A 17,030-nucleotide genomic window follows, 5' to 3' on the forward strand; every position below is an offset into this window, starting at 1 on the left:
ACTTGAACCTGGTGTTGTGAGACTTCTTACTCTGCCCACCCCAGTCACACACCAGCATCTCCATATCATGGCTACCAGCACCAGTCCAAAGATGTGTAGGTTAGGGTGGATTGGCCGTGTTAAATTGTCCCTTAGTGTCCTGAGATGTGCAGGTTAGGGTGGATTGGCCGTGCTAAATTGTCCCTTAGTGTCCAAAGATGTGTAGGTTAGGGTGGATTGGCCATGCTAAATTGTCCCTTAGTGTCCAAAGATGTGTAGGTTAGGGTGGATTGGCCGTGCTAAATTGTCCCTTAGTGTCCAAAGATGTGTAGGTTAGGGTGGATTGGCCGTGCTAAATTGTCCCTTAGTGTCGGGGGGATTATCTAGATAAACGTGTGGGGTTATGGGAATAGGGCCTGGCTGGGATTACGGTTGGTGCAGACTCGATGGGCCGAATGGCCTCCTTCTGCACTGTAGGGATTCTACGATACTGATGACTGCAAATCCATTGTTGATTGTCGGAAAAACATCAGGGAAGGAAATCTGCCGTCCTTACCCCGGTCTGGCCTACATACAACTCCAGAGCCACAGCGATGTGGTTGTCTCTCAACTGCCCCCCAAGGGGCAATTAGGGATGGGTAATAAATGCTGGAGCCAGCCTGTGATGTCCCATGAATAAATCATTCTTCCTTAACCTCCCCCCGACCTCTAAAAACAAATGATCCCCGCACTTTCTGCACCAGCGCCAGGATGGGGCCGATCTGAGGTTCCCACCTCACTCCTGTCAGACATTACCCTGTGAAACTGTCGCTGGATCTTCTCCTTTGGGCTGGATGTCCCATCAGATTGAAGGGAAAAAGGAGAGAGCGTGAGAGAGAGAGAAGAAAACTGAGGGCATCGAACGTGTTTCTCTGAGCCAGTTTATGTGTCGCGTTTACACAAACGGTTTTCTTAATTTCCTCCGGACTTGTGTTACGGGAAGAAAATTATGAGAGAGAAAGAAAAAAGAATCTTTTATATAAAAAAATGAACCCGCTTTGTCTGTGCATCACTGTTTTTGTTCGTTGGCAAACCCCTCTCTTGGGAAATAACTTTGATCTTATGGAGATTGACAAAAATATTGATAGTCAAGGTCTGTAAAATAAAGATTTACTAGGATGTTACCGGGACTTGATGGATTGAGTTATAAGGAGAGGCTGGATAGACTGGGACTTTTTTCTCTGGAGTGTAGGAGGCTGAGGGGTGATCTTATAGAGGTCTATAAAATAATGAGGGGCACAGATCAGCGAGATAGTCAATATCTTTTCCCCAAAGGTAGGGGAGTCTAAAACTAGAGGGCAGAGGTTTAAGGTGAGAGGGGGGAGATACAAAAGTGTCCAGAGGGACAATTTTTTCACCCAGAGGGTGGTGAGTGTCTGGAACGAGCTGCCAGAGGCAGTAGTAGAGACGGGTACAATTTTATCTTTTAAAAAGTATTTAGACAGTTACATGGGTACGATGGGTATAGAGGGACATGGGACAAATGTGGGCAATTGGGATTAGCTTAGGGGTTGATATAAAATGGGGCAGCATGGAGAGGTTGGGCTGAAGGGCCTGTTCCCAGGCTGTAAAACCTCTGTGACTCTCAACTTACACCCATTCAGGTGGGACTGTGCCGACATGTTATTGCTACCCCACATCGTACTGTACAACAAGACAGTCCCAGTTCACAGCAAACAAACAAGACTTTTTATTCACTTCTGACTCACAACCTGCAACGCTGACGAAATGAACAAAAGGAGAGGATAGAAAAGAGAGGTAGAGAAACACTGTGACCCCCTTCCTGTTTGCTGTAGCAGTCCAAGGCACTCGTGATGACTGCTGTGGCGGCTGTGTTACTCACCGCGGGGGGGTTGGGGGGGGTCGCTGGGATTTGCAAGCCAGGCTTCCTGGTGACGGCTCAGGAAGGGGTGCATTCCCTGCTCCCCCACCCCACCCCAGCGTCGCTGCCACTTCACTCCCCTACGCCAGCTGGCTCGCTCCTATGCCTCTGAGTTCTTGGAATTCGGGCTGCAAGAGAGGGGGAGAAGAGCGGAGTAACGGGCAGTTATAAAAATATAGGAACTAGGATCAGGAGTGGGCCATTCAGCCCCTCGAGCCTGCTGCCCCATTCAATAAGATCATGGCTGATCTTTTCATGGACTCAGCCCCACTTACCCACCCGCTCACCATAACCCTTAATTCCTTTACTGTTCAAAAATCTATCTATCCTTGTCTTAAAAACATTCACTGAGGGAGCCTCAACTGGGCAGGGAATTCCACAGATTCCCAACCCTTTGTGTGAAGAAGTTCCTCCTCAACTCAGTCCTAAATCTGCTCCCCCTTATTTTGAGGCCATGCCCCCTCGTTCTAGTTTCACCCACCAGTGGAAACAACTTCCCTGCTTCTATCTTATCGATTCCCTTCATCGTCTTACATGTTTCTATAAGATCTCCCCTCATTCTTCTGAATTCCAATGAGTATCGCCCCAGTCTACTCAGTCTCTCCTCATAATCCAACCCTCTCAACTCCGGAATCACCCGAGTGAATCTCCTCTGCACCCCCTCCAGTGCCAGTCTATCCTTTGTTGAGGTGTGGAGTTGGACAGGGGTGGGCACCGTATGTAATCTCACACCAGGCTGAAGTCCAACTGGTTTATTTGGTTGCACAAACTTTCGGAGCATTGGCCCTTGATCAGGAGAGTGTTATCTCCCCCTCAGTGCTTCCTCACATCCTCTAAAACTCACCCAGGGAGAGTGAGGGGTGCAGGGAGGAGGAGAAGGGCTGGCCAAAAGTTGGATGGGGTGGCGGTGGGGAGCGACCCCACTTCCGGGGCTGTGTCCAGCAGCCAAATGTCCACAGAATGGGAGTACTGCGGTATCTGCATTCTGTGACCAGAGTGTGGACAACACTGGGTCTGGAAGGTGTCGGAGTAGCAGTATAATAAATCCAATGAGCTGAGACACAGATTAAAGGGGCATGCCCTTAAAGGGGAAGTGGGGGCAATATTGCCTTGGTTGAAACAGAGCTTTGAACTCTGGATGAGAACCATCAGAGGATACAGCAGGATATAGGTCAGTTGGAAACGTGGGCTGAGAGATGGCAGATGGAGTTTAATCCAGACAAATGTGAGGTTAATGCATTTTGGAAGGTCTAATACAGATTGGAAATATACAGTAAATGGCAGAACCCTTCAGAGTATTGATAGGCAGAGGGATCTGGGTGTTCAGGTACACAGGTCACTGAAAGTGGCAATGCAGGTGGAGAAGGTAGTCAAGAAGGCGTACGGCATGCTTGCCTTCATTGGCCGGGGCACTGAGTTTAAAAATTGGCAAGTCATGTTGCAGCTTTATAGAACCTTAGTGAGGCTGCACTTGGAATATAGTGTTCAGTTCTGGTCACCACACTACCAGAAGGATGTGGAGGCTTTGGAGAGGGAACAGAAAAGATTTACCAGGATGTTGCCTGGTATGGAGGGCATTGGCCACGAGGAGAGGTTGGAGAAACTTGGTTTGTTCTCACTGGAGCGACAGAGGGTGAGGGGAGACCTGATAGAAGTCTACAAGATTATGAGGGGCACGGACAGAGTGGATAGTCAGAAGCTTTTCCCCAGGGTGGAAGAGTCAATTACTAGGGGGGCACAGGTTTGAGGTGTGAGGGGTAAGGTTTAAAGGAGATGTACGAGGCAGATTTTTTACACAGAGGGGGGTGGGTGCCTGGAACTCGCTGCCGGGGGGAGGCAGTGGAGGTGGGGGACACTACGCCAACAGATGAATGAACACCGTTCGACAATGACCAGGCAGGAGTGTTCTCTTTCTGTTGGGGAACACTTCAGTGGTCACGGGCATTCGGCCTCTGACCTTCGGGTAAACATTCTCCAAGGCGGCCTTCACGACACACGACAGCGCAGTCACTGAGCAGAGACTGATAGCCAAGTTCCACACACATGAGGACGGTCTCAACCGGGATCTTGCGTTCATGTCACACTATCTGTTACCCCCACGACTTGCCTGAGCTTGCACCATCTCACTAACTGTCCTGTGGAGACAGTACACATCTCTTTAACCTGTACTTGACCCTCTCTCCACTCACATTGTCTGTATCTTTAAAACTTGATTACCTGTAAAGACTCACATTCCAATCATTATGTTAGAAATTGAGTTTGTGACTTTATATGTCCTGTTTGTGAACAGAACTCCCACTCACCTGACGAAGGAGCATCTTGACAAATCCATGAATAGGATGGGAATAGAGGGATATGGTCCCTGGAAGTGTAGGGGGTTTTAGTTCAATCGGGGCAGCATGGTCAGTGCAGGATTGGAGGGGCCGAATGGCCTGTTCTTGTGCTGGAATTTTCTTTGTTCTTCGTTCTAAACGTGAAGCCAGAGTGTGATTAAGAGGACTGACAAAGTGGCCCCAGTCCCTATAGTGCCTAGTGGGTGTGGAGTGCCTCCAACAGTACTGCTGCACATGGAGTGGCCTTTCACCTCACTCGACTTGTTGATACAGGGAGGTGATGTCCTAGTCATAGAGGTTTACAGCATGGAAACAGGCCCTTTGGCCCAAATTCTCCATGCCGTCCCTTTTTTTAAACCCCTAAGCTAATCCCAATTGCCCACATTTGGTCCATATCCCTCTATATCCATCGTACCCATGTAACTGTCTAAACACTTTAACCTCTACTACTGCCTCTGGCAGCTCGTTCCAGACACTCACCACCCTCTGGGTGAAAAAAAATTGTCCCTCTGGACCCTTTTGTATCTCTCCCCTCTCACCTTAAACCTCTGCCCTCTAGTTTTAGACTCCCCTACCTTTGGGAAAAGATATTGACTATCTCGCTGATCTGTGCCCCTCATTATTTTATAGACCTCTATAAGATCACCCCTCAGCCTCCTACACTCCAGAGAAAAAAGTCCCAGTCTATCCAGCCTCTCCTTATAACTCAATCCACCAAGTCCCAGTAACATCCTAGTAAATCTTTTCTGCACTCTTTCTAGTTTAATAATATCCTTTCTATAATAGGGTGACCAGAATTGTACACAGTATTCCAAGTATCGTTTGACTATTCAATCCAGAAACTCGGCTAATATTCTGGGGACCTGGGTTTGAATCCCACCCCAGGCAGATGGTGGAATTTAAATTCAATAATGAAAAAAGAATATCTGGAATGAAGAATCTACTGATGACCACGTAACTATTGTCGACAGTGGGAAGAACCCACCTGGTTCACTAATGTCGCTTTAGGGAAGGAAATCTGCCATTGTTACCCTACATGTTTAAGCTGATTTATTAGTGTCACAAGTAGGTTTACATTAACACTGCAATGAAGTTACTGTGAAATTCCCCTATTCTCCATACACCAGCGCCCGTTTGTGTTACACTAAGGGACAATTTAGCACGGCCAATCCACCTTAAGCTACACATCTTTGGACACTAAGGGACAATTTAGCACGGCCAATCCACCCTAACCTGCACATCTTTGGACACTAAGGGACAATTTAACACGGCCAATCCACCTTAAGCTACACATCTTTGGACACTAAGGGACAATTTAGCACGGCCAATCCACCCTAACCTGCACATCTTTGGACACTAAGGGACAATTTAACACGGCCAATCCACCCTAACCTGCACATCTTTGGACACTAAGGGACAATTTAACACGGCCAATCCACCTTAAGCTACACATCTTTGGACACTAAGGGACAATTTAGCACGGCCAATCCACCCTAACCTACACATCTTTGGACACTAAGGGACAATTTAGCACAGTCAATCCACCTTAAGCTACACATCTTTGGACACTAAGGGACAATTTAGCACGGCCAATCCACCCTAACCTGCACATCTTTGGACACTAAGGGACAATTTAGCACGGCCAATCCACCTTAAGCTACACATCTTTGGACACTAAGGGACAATTTAGCACGGCCAATCCACCCTAACCTACACATCTTTGGACACTAATGGACAATTTAGCACGGCCAATCCACCCTAACCTGCACATCTTTGGACACTAAGGGACAATTTAGCACGGCCAATACACCCTAACCTACACATCTTTGGACACTAATGGACAATTTAGCACGGCCAATCCACCCTAACCTGCACATCTTTGGACTATGGGAGGAAACTGGAGCACTTGGAGGAAACCCACACAGACACGGGGAGAATGTGTAAACTCCACACAGTCCCCCAAGCCAGGAGTCGAACCTGAGTTCCTGTTGCCGTGAGGTAACAGCACTAACTCCTGCTGCCTTCATTGCAAGGGGATTTGAGTGTAGGATTAGGGACCTTTTACTGCAATTGTATAGGGCCCTGCCACTGTGAGCCAGCAGTGCTAACCCACCCCCACCCCCAACCCCCTCCCGTTAGTGTCAGGGGGATTAGCGAGGTAAATATGTGGGGTTATGGGAATAGGGGTTGGGTGGGATTGTTGTTGGTGCATGCTCGATGAACAGAATGCACTCCGCTAGGGCTCAGTGGGTAAATTGGACTGCCCTCCCCACCCCGCTCCGCTCTCCCCAGCTCCCAGGAAGGATAGCTGAGAGAAATACTTACACGGATGGCTGTCGGAAGATGGAGTTCCGTGAAGAAGCAGTCAACTGTGGGCAGAAAGAGTGGGTATCTGGTTAGTACATGGGAATCCAAAATACACACACCTCCTGACTCCCCCCCAAAGCCCCTCCACCATCCACAAGGACACACATCAGGAGTGTGATGGAATACTCTCCACTCGCCTGGCTGAGCGCGGCTCCCACAACACTGGAGAAACTCGACACTGTCCAGGACAAAGCAGCCCCACTCTGATAGGCGCCCATCCACTCATACTCACTCCCTCCACCACCCACACACAGTGGCAGCAGTGTGTGTGTCTGTGTGTGTGTGTGTGTGTCTGTGTGTGTGTGTGTGTGTGTCTGTGTGTGTGTGTCTGTGTGTGTGTGTCTGTGTGTGTGTGTGTGTGTGTGTGTCTGTGTGTCTGTGTGTGTGTCTGTGTGTGTGTGTGTGTCTGTGTGTGTGTCTGTGTGTGTGTCTGTGTGTGTGTGTCTGTGTCTGTGTGTCTGTGTGTGTCTGTGTGTACCGTCTACAACATGCACCACAGCGACTTGCCAAAGCTCGTCCTTCAGCTCCTTCCAAACCTGCCACCATCTAGAAGGATGAGGGGGAGTGGGGGCAGCATACACATGGGGAACACCACCGCCCGCAAGTTCCCCCCACCCTCCGAGCCCCACTCACCATCCCAACTTTTAATCTAATTTTATTAAATTGCAGAATGGACATGGAGGTTGAGGGGAGACCTGATAGAAGTCTACAAGATTATGATGGGCATGGACAGAGTGGACAGTCAGGAGCTTTTCCCCAGGGTGGAAGAGTCAATTACTAGGGGGGCACAGGTTTAAGGTGCGAGGGGCAAGGTTTAAAGGAGATGTACGAGGCAGATTTTTTACACAGAGGGGGGGTGGGTGCCTGGAACTCGCTGCCGGGGGAGGCAGTGGAAGTGGATACGATAGTGAGTTTTAAGGGGCATCTTAACAAATCCATGAATAGGACGGAAATAGAGGGATATGGTCCCTGGAAGGGTAGGGGGTTTTAATTCAGGCAGGGGCAGCATGGTCAGTGCAGGATTGGAGGGGCTGAAGGGCCTGTTCCTGTGCTGAAATTTTCTTTGTTCTTTAATGTGGGTTGATTTATTATTGTCACGTGTATTAACACACAGTGAAAAGTATTGTTTCTTGCACACTGTACAGACAAAGCATACCGTTCATAGAGAAGGAAAGGAGAGGGTGCAGAATGTAGTGTTACAGTCACAGCGAGGGTGTAGAGAAAGATCAGCTTAATGCGACGTAGGTCCATTCAAAAGTCTGACAGCAGCAGGGAAGAAGCTGTTCTTGAGTCGGTCGGTACGGGACCTCAGACTTTTGTATCTTTTTCCCGATGGAAGAAGGTGGAAGAGAGAATGTCCGGGGTGTGTGGGATCCTTAATTATACCGGCTGCTTTTCCCCGAGGCAGCGGGAAGTGTAGACAGAGTCAATGGATGGGAACAATGATAGCTGTGACTGTAACACTACATTCTGCACCCTCCTTTTCTTCTCTATAAATGGTATGCTTAGTCTGTACAGTGTGCAAGAAACAATACTTGTCACGGTATCCTGATATACGTGACAATAATAAATCAAATATTAAGTTGATCTTTCTCTACACCCTCGCTGTGACTGTAAGACCACATTCTGCACCCTCTCCTTTCCTTCTCTATGAACAGTATGCTTTGTCTGTATAGTGCACAAGAAACAATACTTTTCACTGTGTGTTAATACATGTGACAATAATAAATCAAATCAAAACCCTTCCAACTCCACCGCCTAGAAGGATGAGGGGAGGCCGCAGACACACGGGGAACACCACCACCTGCAAGATCCGCCCCCTGAGCCCCACTCACCATCCCAACTTGGGAATATATCGGCTGGGGTCGAAATCCTGGAACTCCCTCCCTAACAGCACTGAGGGTGTTCCCCACACCACACGGGGGCTGCAGCGGGTTCGAGAAGGGACAGCTTCACCCACCACCTTCTCAGGGGTCAACAAGGGATGGACAATAAAGGCTGGGTCCAGCCAATGATGACCCAATTCCAATCAAGTCAAATCCCACCTGGGATTATTAACCATTATTATTTATCGTCCACCCCTAATTGCCCCTTGAGAATGTGGTGGGTCAGTGTGGCACAGTGGCACAATGGGTTAGCACTGCTGCCTCACAGCACCAGGGTTAGATTCCCGGCTCGGGTCACTGTCTGTGCGGAGTTTGCACATTTTCCCCATGTCTGCGTGGGTTTCCTCCAGGTGTTCCGGTTTCCTCCCACACTCTGAAAGACATGCTGGTTAGAGGGATTGAACACGCTACTTTGTCCCTTAGTGTCCAAAGATGTGCAGGTTAGGGTGGATTGGCTGTGCTAAATTGTCCCTTAGTGTCCAAAGATGTGTAGGTTAGGGTGGATTGGCCGTGCTAAATTGTCCCTTAGTGTCCAAAGATGTGTAGGTTAGGGTGGATTGGCCATGCTAAATTGTCCCTTAGTGTCCAAAGATGTACAGGTTAGGGTGGATTGGCCGTGCTAAATTGCCCCTTACTGTCCAAAGGTGTGTAGGTTAGGGTGGATTGGCTGTGCTAAATTGTCCCTTAGTGTCCAAAGATGTGTAGGTTAGGGTGGATTTGCCATGCTAAATTGTCCCTTAGTGTCCAAAGATGTGTAGGTTAGGGTGGATTGGCCGTGCTAAATTGTCCCTTAGTGTCCAAAGATGTGTAGGTTAGGGTGGATTGGCCGTGCTAAATTGTCCCATAGTGTCAGGCGCATTTGCAGGGTAAATATAACAAGAACAAAGAACATTACAGCACAGGAACAGGCCCTTCGACCCCCGAAGCTTGTGCCGATCCTGATGCCATAACTAAACTATCAAAAAATCCTTCTGCCCTTCCTTGATCCCTATCCCTCTATTCCCTCCCTATTCATGGACACATCCAGATGTTACGAATGTGCTGGCTTTCACCACCTCCTCTGACAGTGCGTTCTAGACACCACCACTCTCTGCATGAAAAACGTCCCCCACATATCCCCCTTGTACAGTCCCCCATCTCATAGAATCTCTACAATGCACCAGGAGGCCACTTGGCCCATCGAGTCTGCACCGACCACAATCCCACCCAGACCCTATTCCCGCCCTCCCTCACACTTACCTTTCTCATTCCCCTGACACTGGTGTCAATTTAGCATGGCCAATCAACCTACTCTTTCGGACTGTGGGAAGAAATCCAAGCAGACAATGCCCCAAGCCTGGAATCGAACCCGGCTCCCTGGCGCCGTGAGGCAGCAATGCTAACCCACTGTGTCACCGTGCCATCCATCTCTCACTTTGAACCCAGGGCTACTGGGGGGACTTTAAACTAGAAAGGATGGGGGGAGGGAATTGTGATGGGGAGACTGAGAGCGAGGAGGTTAGCTCCCGGGTAGGGAAGGACTGTAGACAGTATGAGAGGGAGGTTAGACGGGTGATGGAGAAGGGAAGCGCCCAGACTGAGGGTCTGAGGTGTGTCTATTTTAACGCCAGGAGTGTAGTGAACAAAGTAGATGAGCTTAGGGCGTGGATTGCTGCTTGGGAATGTGATGTGGTGGCCATTACAGAGACTTGGATGTCTCAGGGACAGGACTGGGTACTTCAGGTGCCAGGATTCAGGTGCTTCAGGAAGGACAGGGTTGGGGGCAAAAGAGGTGGCGGAGTGGCACTGTTGATCAGGGACAGTGTCACGGCTGCAGAGAAGGAGGATGCCGTGGAGGGACTGTCTACGGAGTCTCTGTGGGTGGAAGTTAGGAACAGCAAAGGGTCGATAACTTTGCTGGGTGTTTTCTATAGGCCGCCCAATAGTGACAGGGAAGTTGAGGAGCAGATAGGGAAACAGATCCTAGAGAGATGTAGTAATAACAGAGTCATCGTGATGGGAGACTTCAATTTCCCAAACATAGAACATAGAACATTACAGCGCAGAACAGGCCCTTCGGCCCACGATGTTGCGCCGACCAGTTAAAAAAAAACAACAATGACCCACTAGCCTAAACCAATCCCTTATCGTCCATAAACCTGTCCACAGACCTCTTAAACGCCCCCAAACTAGGCACATTTACAACTGCAGCAGGCAGGGCATTCCAATCCCTCACCACCCTCTGGGTAAAGAACCTACCCCTGACATCTGTCCTATAACTACCCCCCCTTAGTTTAAAGCCATGCCCCCTCGTGCTAGATTTTTCCATCAGAGGAAAAAGGCTATCACTATCCACCCTATCTAAACCTCTAATCATCTTATATGTTTCAATAAGGTCCCCTCTTAGCCGCCTTCTTTCCAGCGAAAACAACCTCAAATCCCTCAGTCTCTCCTCATAGGATCTCCCCTCCATACCAGGCAACATCCTGGTAAACCTCCTCTGCACCCTCTCCAAAGCCTCTACATCCTTCCTGTAATGTGGGGACCAGAACTGCACACAATACTCCAAGTGCGGCCGCACCGGAGTTGTGTACAGTTGCAACATAACGCTACGACTCCTAAATTCAATCCCCCTACCAATAAACGCCAAGACACTGTATGCCTTCGACTGGAACATCCCTAGGGTAAGGTGTTTGGATGGGGAGGAGTTTGTTAGGTGTGTTCAGGAGGGTTTCCTGACACAGCACGTGGATAAGCCTACGAGAGGAGAGGCTGTACTTGACCTGGTGCTGGCTAATGAACCAGGACAGGTGTGGGATCTCTCGGTGGGAGAGCATCCCAGGGATGGAGATCATAATTCTATCTCCTTCGCGATAGCAGTGGAAAGAGATAGGATCAGGCAGGCTAGGAAGGTGTTTGTCTGGAGTAAGGGGAAATATGAAGACATCAGGCAGATAATTGGACGAGTAAACTGGAAGGAGGCGTTCTTGGGGAAAAGTACCGAAGGAAGGTGGAGGATTTTCAAGGAATGTTTGACTGGAGCTCTGCATGACAATGTTTCGATGAGACAAGGAGGTTTTGGTAGGTCGCAGGAACGGTGGTGCACGAAGGCTGTGGTGAACCTAGTCAGGAGGAAAAGGAAGGTGTACAAAAGGTTCAGAGAGCTAGGAGATGTTACAGATCGAGAGGAGTATAAGGCTTGTAGAAAGGAGCTCAAAAAGGAAATAAGGAGAGCCAGAAGGGGTCATGAGAAGGCCTTGGCGGGTAAGATTAAGGAGAATCCCAAATCATTCTACAAATATGTGAAAAGTAAAAGGATGAGAAGAGAAGGGATAGGACCTATAAAAGGTGAAGGGGGAAAAGTCTGTGTGGAACCGGTAGAAATGGCAGAGGTGCTTAATGAATACCTTGCCTCAGTATTCACGGTGAAAAGTGATCTGGGAGGTTGTACTACAGGTTTGCGGCAGACTGAAAAGATTGAGGATGTGGATGTTAAGAAAGAGGATGTGTTGGGAGTTTTAAATTCTATCAAGATAGACAAGTCACCAGGACCGGATGGGATGTACCCCAGGTTACTGTGGGAGGCGAGGGAAGTGATTGCAGAGCCCCTGGTGATGATCTTTGCGTCGTCGATGGAGACGGCAGAGGTTCCGGAGGATTGGAGGTTTGCGGATGTGGTTCCTATTTTCAAGAAAGGGAACAGGGATAGCCCGGGAAATTACCGACCGGTGAGTCTGACCTCAGTGATTGGTAAGTTGATGGAGAGGATTCTGAGGGACATGATTTATGAGCATTTAGAGAAGTTTAGAATGATCAGAAATAGTCAGCACGGCTTTGTCAAGGGCAGGTCGTGCCTTATGAGCCTAGTTGAGTTCTTTGAAAATGTGACTGAACACATTGACGAAGGAAGAGCGATGGATGTGGTTTATATGGACTTCAGCAAGGCGTTTGATAAGGTCCCTCATGCAAGACTTCTTGAGAAGGTGAGAGGGCATGGGATCCAAGGGGCTTTGGCCTTGTGGATCCAGAACTAGCTTGCCTGCAGAAGGCAGAGAGTGGTTGTGGATGGGTCTTTTTCTGCATGGAGGTCGGTCACCAGTGGAGTGCCCCAGGGATCTGTTTTAGGACCCTTGCTGTTTGTCATTTTCATAAATGACCTGGATGAGGAAGTGGAGGGATGGGTTAGTAAGTTCGCTGACAATACGAAGGTTGGTGGTGTTGTGGATAGTCTGGAGGGATGTCAGAAGTTGTAGCGTGACATAGTTAGGATGCAAGACTGGGCAGAGAAGTGGCAGATGGACTTCAAAGCGGATAAATATGTAGTGGTCCATTTTGGCACGACCAGTGGGATGAAGGAGTACAATATCAAGGGTAGGAGTCTTAGCAGTGTAGAGGAGCAGAAGGACCTTGGGGTCTGGGTCCATGGGACTCTTAAGTCAGCCTCGCAGGTGGAGGATGTGGTCAAGAAGGCGTATGGTGTACTGGCCTTCATTAATCGAGGGATTGAGTTTAGGAGTCGGGAGGTAATGCTGCAACTTTATAAGATCCTTGTCAGACCCCACTTGGAGTACTGTGCGCAGTTCTGGTCGCCTCACTATAGGAAGGATGTGGAAACTATTGAGAGGGTGCAGAGGAGATTTACAAGGATGTTGCCTGGATTGGGAGGCATGCCTTATGAGGATAGGTTGAGGGAGCTGGGACTCTTCTCTCTGGAGAGATGAAGGTTGAGAGGCGACCTGATAGAGGTTTATAAAATGTTGAGAGGAATAGATAGGGTGGATTCTCGGAGGCTATTTCCCAGGGCTGAAATGGTCGCTACGAGAGGACACAGGTTTAAGGTGCTGGGAAGCAAGTACAGAGGAGATGTCAGGGGTAAGTTTTTCACTCAGAGGGTGGTGAGTGAGTGGAATCGGCTGCCATCGGTGGTGGTAGAGGCGAACTCGCTGGGGTCTTTTAAAAGACTTCTGGATGAGTATATGGGATTTAATGGGATTGGGAGTTACAGATAGTTCTATGGCTTGGTAGGTATAGATGGGATTGGCGCAACTTGTGGGCCGAAGGGCCTGTTTGTGCTGTAGTTTTCTGTGTTCTATGTTAACCTGCGACCCCTTGTAATTGACACTTCCACCCTGGGGAAAAAGCCTCTGAATATTCAACCTGTCCATGCCTCTCATATTTTTGTAGGCCTCGATCAGGTCCCCCTCAGTCTCTGTCTTTTCACAGTAACTTCATTGCAATGTTAATATAGGCGTTACTTGTGACACTGGTAAATAAACTTAAAGTAAAGTTGATCTTTCTCTACACCCTCGCTGTGACTGTAACACTACATTCTGCACCCTCTCCTTTCCTTCTCTATGAACGGTATGCTTTGTCTGTATAGCGTGCAAGAAATACTTTTCAGTATATGTTAATACATGTCATAGAGATATAGAGATTTTACAGCAGGGAAACAGGCCCTTCGGCCCAACTTCTCCATGCTGTCCTTTTTTTTAAACCCCTAAGCTAATCCCAATTGCCCACGTTTGTCCCATATCCCTCTATACCCATCGTACCCATGTAACTGTCTAAATGCTTTTTAAAAGATAAAATTGGACCCGTCTCTACTACTACCTCTGGCAGCTCGTTCCAGACACTCACCACCCTCTGGGTGAAAAAATTGTCCCTCTGGACCCTTTTGTATCTCTCCCCTCTCACCTTAAACCTCTGCCCTCTAGTTTTAGACTCCCCTACCTTTGGGAAAAGATATTGACTATCTCGCTGATCTGTGCCCCTCATTATTTTATAGACCTCTATAAGATCACCCCTCAGCCTCCTACGCTCCAGAGAAAAAAGTCCCAATCTATCCAGCCTCTCCTTATAACTCAATCCATCAAGTCCCAGTAGCATCCCAGTAAATCTTTTCTGCACTCTTTCTAGTTTAATAATATCCTTTCTATAATAGGGTGACCAGAATTGTACACAGTATTCCAAGTGTGGCCTTCCCAATGTCTTGTACAACTTCAACAAGACGTCCCAACTCCTGTATTCAATGTTCTGACCGATCAAACCAAGCATGCCGAATGCCTTCTTCACCACTCTGTCCACCTGTGACTCCACTTTCAAGGAGCTATGAACCTGTACCCCTAGATCTCTTTGTTCTGTAACTCCCCTCAACGCCCTACCTTTAACTGAGTAAGTCCTGCCCTGGTTCAATCGACCAAAATGCATCACCTCACATTTATCTAAATTAAACTCCATCTGCCATTCGTCAGCCCACTGGCCCAATTGATCAAGATCCCATTGCAATTGGAGATAACTTCCTTCACTGTTCACTACGCCACCAATCTTGGTGTCATCTGCAAACTTACTAACCCTGCCTCCTATATTCTCATCCAAATCATTAACATAAATAACAAATAACAGTGGACCCACTGATCCCTGAGGCTGGTCACAGGCCTCCACTTTGCAAAACAACCCTCTACAACCACCCTCTGACAAGAAGCGAACTTTATATCCATTTGGATACCTCACCCTAGATCCCGTGAGATTTAACTTTATGCAACAACCTACCATGTAGTACCTTGTCAAAAGCCTTTCTAAAGTCCATGTAGACATGTAACAATAATAAATCAAATCAAATCAAACACCCTGAGCTTCACACCTTACCTGAATTGGACGTCGAGCTTCACTGATTGCCAAGGGAGTCTCGCGACTGTCGTTCAGTCCTGCTGGAGCGGGTGTGAGAGGGGGAGGTGGGGTAGAAGGAAAACACAGAACAGTCACTCGGTATTCTAGCACTTGACAACTGCTGAAAGGACAGGGGAAGCATCACGAAATCTTCCGACGCGTTCTCATCAGGGACTAAGGCAAGAAGCCAAATGTTGAACTCTCACAACAATTTATATCGTGGGAGTAAACGCAATCGATGGGTTGGCAAGTTGGCACTAACTGGCCTCGGCAGGTGTCCAGCCTGGCCCAAAAGGTAAACTTTAATCAGGCCGCATTTAGAGAATTGTGGGCCACTACTGGAAGGCTGTGGATGCTTCATGAGTGTCACAAGAAAGGCTTACATTAACACCGCAATGAAACTACTGTGAAAATTCCCCAGTCGCCACACTCCGGCGCCTGTTCAGGTGACACTAAGGGACAATTTAGCATGGCCAATCCACCCTAACCTACACATGTTTCAGACTGTGGGAGGAAACCGGAGCACACGGTGGAAACCCACACAGACATGGGGAGAATGCGCAGACTCCACACAGACAATGAGTAGCTCCCCACTTTCGGGGAACTAGCAGGAGACCGCGCTGGAGTGATGGGGGAAGTCAGTCCCCCCCCCACACGCAAGAGGATCGGAAAAGTGTTGGAGCTCCCTGGGCTTGGTCACCTGGCAGTGCCCAAGGGGGCAAAGTGCCCATGGCCAGCGGTCACCTTGGCACTGCCCAATGGTAGGAGTGGGAGGGGGATGGGTCTTACTGCCACTCTGCAGTCGGGAGTGAGAGAGGAGGCCAGCGGGCGGCGGGGAAGGTGAGGAGGAGAAGGGGGGCACACAGAGTGATGGGTAGGGAGGGAGGGATGCATGGGGTCTTGCCAGGAGACCCAGAGAGTGCCTTACCCAGGAGCCTCAGAGGGTTGGTGCAGAGCTCCAGTGGGAAGCGTCCGGCGTTCCGGGCTGGGAGCCCTGCGTCTCCGCCACCTCGAGCCTGTACAGAATCCCGCCCTCTGCCGCTTGCTGGGATGGTCAGCAGAGTTGGGGTCCTCGGTGCCGATCTGCAAAGAACAACAAGGCCGCAATGGGGCTCATCTCTTTCCGGTCAGAGGCCTGAACCGTCTCAGTTCCCCCTCCTCCCTTTACGTTCGCCCTTCGATCTGCACCCTCCCCCTCCCCTGCTTCCTGCCCCCACCCATCCCCCATCCTCTCTGTGTGGGGGAGGGAGAGGTGGATCATTCTTCAACAATAATCTCTCCCTCAATCTCAACAAAACAAAGGAGATTTTCATTGACTTCAGGAAGTGTAAAGGAGAACATGTCCCTGTCTACATCAACGGGAACCAAGTAAAAAGGGTCGACAGCTTCAAGTTTCTAGGTGTCCAGATCTCCAACAACCTGTCCGGGTCCCCCCCATGCCGACACTATAGTTAAGAAAGCCCCACCAACGCCTCTACTTTCTCAGAAGACCGAGGAAATTTGGCATGTCAGCTACGACTTTCACCAACTTTTACAGATGCCCCATAGAAAGCATTCTTTCTGGTTGTATCACAGCTTGGTCTGGGCTCCTACATACATATAAACACACACACGCACGCACACACACACCTATACACACACACACACATACATATACATACACAGAATGAGAGAGAGAGAGAGAGAGAGAGTGACAGCAAGATAGAAACAGTGAGATAGCGACAGCCAGAGGCAGACAGCAAAAGAGAGGAACAGAGAGAGAAAGAGACACAGAGGGATAGACAGGGAAGGTGGGAAAGAGAGAGAGAATGAGAGAGAGAGAGATTGAGATAGAGGAATAGAGAGGGATGGAAAGAGAGAGACAGAGAGAGAGAGAGATGGAGAGAGAGAGAGACAGTG

The 17,030-nt window shown here is 48.9% G+C and overlaps 1 protein-coding gene across 1 annotated transcript in view; it reads right to left on the bottom strand.

The window, feature by feature from the left end:
* Positions 1-4,281: 4,281 nt before the first annotated feature.
* The window catches only part of LOC145339875 (E3 ubiquitin-protein ligase RNF212B-like), a 49,282-nt gene continuing 36,533 nt past the window's right edge, over positions 4,282-17,030 (bottom strand). The window contains exons 10-13 of the mRNA XM_080184410.1: positions 16,060-16,214; positions 15,111-15,172; positions 6,559-6,602; positions 4,282-4,367 (exon numbers count right to left, since the gene is read on the bottom strand). Of these exons, the coding sequence (XP_080040536.1) occupies positions 4,304-4,367; positions 6,559-6,602; positions 15,111-15,172; positions 16,060-16,214 (325 nt within the window). The 3' untranslated portion in view covers positions 4,282-4,303. The remainder of the gene's footprint in view (positions 4,368-6,558; positions 6,603-15,110; positions 15,173-16,059; positions 16,215-17,030) is intronic.

This window comes from Carcharhinus amblyrhynchos, unplaced genomic scaffold, assembly GCF_965287045.1.
Source record: "Carcharhinus amblyrhynchos unplaced genomic scaffold, sCarAmb.v2.hapA scaffold_716, whole genome shotgun sequence".
In the NCBI taxonomy this organism is placed as follows: domain Eukaryota; kingdom Metazoa; phylum Chordata; class Chondrichthyes; order Carcharhiniformes; family Carcharhinidae; genus Carcharhinus; species Carcharhinus amblyrhynchos.